Source organism: Thrips palmi, unplaced genomic scaffold (genome assembly GCF_012932325.1).
Source record: "Thrips palmi isolate BJ-2018 unplaced genomic scaffold, TpBJ-2018v1 HiC_scaffold_16, whole genome shotgun sequence".
NCBI classification, from domain to species: domain Eukaryota; kingdom Metazoa; phylum Arthropoda; class Insecta; order Thysanoptera; family Thripidae; genus Thrips; species Thrips palmi.
The window spans coordinates 5639436-5645641 of record NW_023144625.1 but is presented as its reverse complement, the minus strand read 5'-3'; the positions used below and the strand labels follow the sequence as shown (position 1 = coordinate 5645641).

Sequence of the window (6206 nt, the reverse complement as noted above, 5' to 3'; positions counted from 1 at the left end):
GAAGGGGGCTTGTCAGTATGAAGGTTCACAGTGGGCCAGAAGACCGGTGGAGGCGGCCAGAACTCGGGACGCGTAATTGAACTCAGAGACGCGTAGCAGGACTTGAACCGAACGTGTGACCCCACCAATAAATCAATTCCTCGTTCTAAGAGCAAACCATTCGTGGGTCTCACGTTCCGTTCGAGTCCCTAAGCGACTCTAGAGCTCGAAACCCGTTCGGGACTTTGACCGCCTCTACCAGTCTTCTGGCCCACTACTGTGCGGTGAGGGCTAACTTGACCCTCGCTGTGCGCCACTCACCGATCCGAGTCCATGATGGTGTTGAGCCTGTGGGCGATGGTCAGGATGGTGCAGTCCCTGAAGTCCTCCCTGATGGTTTTCTGGCGGCAGAGATACAGTGGGTTAGAATCTATCCAACTTGCGACACTCAGGCTTTTGCCTGACGACATCGTCTCCGGCGAGACTAGCAAAGACAACACCTGGATGAGGTCGTCCGTCTCCAGGTCGACGGCAGCAGTGGCCTCGTCGAACAGGAGCACCTTCGTCTTGCGGAGGAGCGCGCGCGCCAAGCACACCAGCTGCCTCTGGCCGACACTGCAATACCAAAAGTCGTCAGCGTCGTCATGTTGTGCATTTTGTTTCCCGGCGGCGCTGAATTGATTCACAGAATAGCCAAGGCTTTGAGCGTGACTTTAAACGCTCGGAGTGATTTTGTTCGGAAAATTAACTTGCCATCCAAAGATCGTGCAAGAGGCGCTTTGTGACGCCTGAGAAGGGAACAGTGCATCCAAACTTTCTTCACAAGAGGCATTTGGGAAGGGCGCGAAACACACTAGATGTTAATGTAGAATTTTGTACGTGTAACTTGCCTGATTTTGAGCACACTGCAAAGCCGGTGGTGAGCTTACTTGCTACAAATTTGGCAAGCCGTTTTGAATGCCAAAAGTTAGCAGGCTTGGCCCGGAAATACTTCCCAGCTTGCCAAAATTTGGCAGCCTTGTGAAGATTCCCGGCAAAAGCTTGCCAAATGTTGGCATTCAAAACGGCTTGCCAAATTTGTGGCAAGCAAACTTACCACTGGCTTTGCATTGCATACGTGGAATTTCCCTAATGGGCGTACACTATGGTTAAATTTAAGCAAATTCGAGCGTAACTTGATGTAAAGCGACGGTTTCAACACCACGTACAAAATTGTTCATCAACATTTGGCGGGTAGTATATCAAGATCGCGCTTATTACTTCCTTCCGAAATTCATTACAACACCTCCATAACGGAGCTTAAAAATAAAAAAGGTCACAGTAATTTACGGATTTTGGACGTAGTTTAAGAACGTTTCGGACCGCTGTTGTAGTGGTGTAGTGGTTGTAGTGATGTACTTGGGTATTTACAATTTGATGCCCTTCCGGAATCCCGCATATGACGAAAATCTGGCTCTCCCTTGCTGGTTTTAGTTTCAACATTGACTGCCTAGCCGGCCCCGGGTTACCACAATAATGGGCTAGAAGACCCGCGGTTGCGGCCAGAACTCTCGACGCGTTTTTAGTCAAAGAAGCTACATAGGACTAGAACCGAACGTGTGACCTCATCAATTCGTCGTTCGGAGAGCAATCCATTGGTGGGGTCGGGGTCACACGTTCGGTTAAAGTCCCATTGAACGGACCCTGGAGCTCAAATACCGTCCGGGATTCTGACCGCCTGCACCGGTCTTCTGACCCGCAGTGCCTACCTGAGGTTCTCGCCGCCCTCCGCCACCTCGTGTCCGAGGCCGGCCGCCAGGCCCGAGACGAAGGCCTTGAGGTGGGAGCGCTCGAGCGCCCGCCACACCTCGTCGTCGCTGAACTGCGTGTAGGGGTCCAGGTTGACGCGCAGCGAGCCGGCGAACAGCACGGGGTCCTGCGGGATGATGGTGAGGCGCGAGCGCAGCGTGCGCAGGTTGACCCGGGCGATGTCCACGCCGTCGATGAGGATCTGGCCCTCGGCGGCCTCCACGATGCGGAACAGCCCCAGCGTCAGCGACGACTTGCCCGCGCCCGTGCGGCCCACGATGCCCACCTGCCAACCACACTCGAAATGTCTTGAAGCTGCCACTTCTTCCACTCATTGTACGCGTCCAGCCTGCACGGCCAAAACGGTTCCTGGTTTACCCAGGCAGCCAATGGTAACAATATGAGCGATTTCCAGGGAGTTCCTGGAAGAACCAGGAACACACACACACTCACACACACGTCGTAAGGTCACGCTTTTGTTTCACCTGGCCAGCAGCCTACCTTCTCGCCGCCCTTGACGGCCACGTCGATGCCCTTGAGGACCAGGTCCAGGCCCTCGCGGTAGCGGATGGCGTACTTGCGGAACTCCACCGTGCCCTCCACGGGCCAGCCGGGGCTCACGGCCGCCTCGGTGCCGATGTGCGGCGACTCCTGCCGGGAAAATGGGATTCGTCAACCTCGCTTTGGGTACACTCTAAATGTCTCACGGAGAAATTTCCCATAGTACGAAGTTAGTAAATGGTTCAAGCATGAAACGAACGAAGCTTTTTCTTCGTGAAGGTTTTTCTTCGTTTTACGAAAGTTTTTGTTCGTATTAAGAATATGGTTCTCTTCGGATTTCAAGAGTTTTTCTCCAAATTAAGGTTTTCTTCGTATTACGAAAGTTTTTCTTCGTACAACGAAGGTTATTCTTCTGAACTTGAAATGAGAATCCAGAAAAGATTCGTATTACGAACAATTTTCCTTCCTTGCGCAGAATTCACACCCCCCAACACTGTTAAAAAAGTTATGAATTTTCAAAGAAATTTTTGATGAAAATTTTTACGAATACGGATATGAATTTTACAAACATTGCAATTTTCATAACTTGATGCAAAAATTCGAAAAAAATTTTCGTAAAATTGACAATTGTTTTAATTTATAACCATGTTCTAAAAAATTGCGAATCTTAAATGTTGATTTTGAGCACACAATAGAAATTTTTTCCGAATCCGATTGTAAATTTCATAACTAGCTCAAGAGGCGTGGCCACGGGGCGCTGGTAGAGTCATCAGTAGCTGACCCTCTGCCTCCCGTGGGACGTGGTAGCACAGCGGTAAAGAGCGTGCACCACAAGTCAAAGATCCCGGGGTTTGAAAAACCCCTGATCAAAAGCAGAATCGGTTCAATAAATGGCATAAGGCCGCTTGGGTGTTCATATACATGAACATTAGTTGTCCTTTTGCTTAACTGCTCTAAAATGACCTCGCAAACGCGAATATAAATTTTCATAACATGATATGAATTTTTTAACGTGATTGTAAAACAATTTACAATCATTTGTAATTTTAATTTTCATAACAATTTTTTGTGAAAAAAAATGCCAAACCAAAGTTATGAAAATTACAACTGATTTTTTTTAAAAGTGAATCTCACCGCAATTTTGCACTGAATATAGAAATTGGTAGTGCGTACCTGCGGGGTCTCCTCGTACTCCTTGATTCTCTCCACGGACACGATGTTGTTCTCCACCTCAGTGATGAAGTGCACCACCCAGTTCAACACCATCGTGATCTGCAGGCACGAAGTTTGCGTAGCATGAAGGCATAAGTCACTTTCGCATTCCACGAACGTGGCGACGTCGTGGCGATTCGTTGAACGCAAACTGTGTCACGCTCGCTTAAATAGTACATCACATTTGTTTGAACGTGAATCGTGAATCGGCGGTCAAAATCCCGGACGCGTTTTTAGCTCTGGAGTCGCTAGACACACTGCAAATCCGGTGGTAAGTTTGCTTGCCACAAAATCGGCAAGCCGTTTTAATGCCAAATTTTGGCAAGCTTTGGTCGGAAATCTTCCTAAGCTTGCCAAATTTTGTCGAGCTGGGGGGAATTTCCGGGCCAAGCTTGCCAATTTTGGCTTTCACAACTTTTGGCAAGTAAACTTACCACCGGCTTTGAAGTGCAGGACTCGAACCGAACCTGTGACCCCACCAATGGATTCCTCGTTCCGAGCAATTTGTTAATGGGGTCACACGATCGGTTTCGAGCCCCATTACGTGATTCTGGACCTCAAAGTGCGTGTGGGATTTGGACCGCCTCCACTGGTCTTCTGGCCCACTCGTCTCCTGACCTGCAGGGCGTAGCTCAAGGACAGCCCCACGGTGCCGGGCGCGATGCCCGAGCCGCGGCTGAGCACGGCGAACAGCGCCGCGAAGAAGATGACGGAGTTGCCCACCGTCTCGAGGCGCACGGCCAGCCAGCGCGTGGCGATGGCCACCGGGAAGTAGCACTTCTGGTTGGTGTCGATGCGCTGCTCGGCCTCCTCGATGAAGCGGTCCACCACACCGTAAGCGCGGATGGACGACGAACCTGCACCAAGTCAAGCCTCAGACTGGAGAACAACTTTTATGTTGTTGTCGCGCACGCTTGAAGAAACCTTGCCAAGTATTTTGAGCATATGTGAGGTCCGTACATATGCTCTAAATCCTTCGTAAGGTTTTAAGCATAAGGTACACAGACCACCCACACTCTAAATGTCTTACAATGAAATTTCACCTATGTTATTCGTATGTTACAGTGGATTCAGCGCAAATATAATACGATGAAATATTCCTTCGTAATACGAATCTTTTTAGCTTTTTCATTGTTCGATACAAAACTAAGTAATACGAAGAAAAACCACCTTAGTAGTATGCTTGCGCCATTTCCTTCGCATTATGGGCTATTTCTTCGTAAGACATTTAGAGTGCAGGCAAATTTTGGCGAGACTTGTCTCGTACTTTATCCGTGTCTTCCTGCCATATGTCTGGTCAAATGTTCACATCGACATGCCTTGCAAAAACGGAGGTTGCATGTTTTCCTTTCCAGTTCACATGAGATCCCTAAGAGCACGACGGAGAACGAAAACAGAAGGTCCGTACCTTTTCCGCACCATACTTTAAATACAATTTTCCGTACCACACTCTTAATGTCTTTCGAAGAAATTTCCCAATACAGAGGAAATCGCGCCAACATAATACGAAGGTGGTTTCTCTCCGCATTACGAAGGTTTTACTGGGTATTTTACGCTAAAAAGACTCGTATTACAAAGCAATGTTGCTTCGTATTATGCTTGCCCCAAATTCACAGTAACAATAACTCTAATTTCATGAGTGCGAACTACTTTTTTTTTTTTTGTTGCAGCGTGACAATAAGGACGGACCTGTGAGCGTTTCGCTGAAGTGCGAGAAGATGGGCGAGCGCGACACGGCGTCCAGGCGCTTGAGCTGCCGGGACGTGGACACGTAGAAGCGCTGCACCAGGAAGTAGACGACGCCCAGCGGCACCACGACGGCGATGAAGAGCGGCGTGCTGTACGATATGACCACGATGGTGGACAGGCACTGCCAAAAATCAGCATGAGAATACAAGATTTATTCCGACATTTTCGTTCGAATATTATGACATTTGTCTCTGTCACAGGCACTGTTAAAAATCAGCATGAGATTACAAATTGATTACTGACATTTTCGTCAGAATTTCACGAGTCGATCAGTGTCATAGGCGGTCAAAAATCAGAATGAGAACACAAAATGATTTCTGAATTTTTGTCAGAGTTTCATGAGTCATCAAAGCAGGCAGTTGCCCAGAGAAGTAATAACATTTTCATCAACGTCCTTCGATGATATTATTGTAAATTAGATTTCCTTGAAAATGGCTCTAAAAAATGATTGACATCGGTTCAGAGTGGTCTGGGATAGGCCAAGTGGAACAACAAATCGTCCAATGTCCAGCAACTATGTTTGATTTTTTCAAGGTTTCGAAGTATGAGTGAACCTGCCAATATTCCTGGACTTTTTTATGATGATTATCACTATCTCAAATCGTGAGAAACATTCAATTTAAACTCAGAATTTTTAAAAAAATCTCTCGAATATTTGGGGCAGTTGCGAAATTACTAAATATCACAAAGATGTCCAAGGAAATGAGGAACGCACCATGAAAGCCAAATAGAGGAACTGGTTTATGAACAGGGGCAGCACGTTGTCCACGCTGTCGATGTCCTTGGTGAAGCGGTTCAGGATGCGGCCCATGGGCGTCATGTCGAAGAAGGACATGGGGCACTTCATGGTGCGGTTGAACATGCGGTTGTGCAGGGCCATGGAGGACTCGATGCAGCCCAGGGCGAACACAAACGAGCTCAACATGCTGAACACGACTGGAAATGAAGCACATTTTAAAGGTCTGGTACTCATCACG

General features: G+C 47.9%; 1 protein-coding gene across 1 annotated transcript in view; it reads right to left on the bottom strand.

The window, feature by feature from the left end:
- Nucleotides 1-300: 300 nt before the first annotated feature.
- LOC117642934 (multidrug resistance-associated protein 1-like) overlaps nt 301-6206 on the bottom strand; it is a gene marked incomplete at its 3' end in the record, with an annotated part of 30395 nt that continues 24489 nt past the window's right edge. The window contains 8 exon segments of the mRNA XM_034381572.1: nt 301-380; nt 480-594; nt 1728-2053; nt 2269-2418; nt 3442-3540; nt 4099-4337; nt 5170-5350; nt 5945-6165. Of these exon segments, the coding sequence (XP_034237463.1) occupies nt 301-380; nt 480-594; nt 1728-2053; nt 2269-2418; nt 3442-3540; nt 4099-4337; nt 5170-5350; nt 5945-6165 (1411 nt within the window).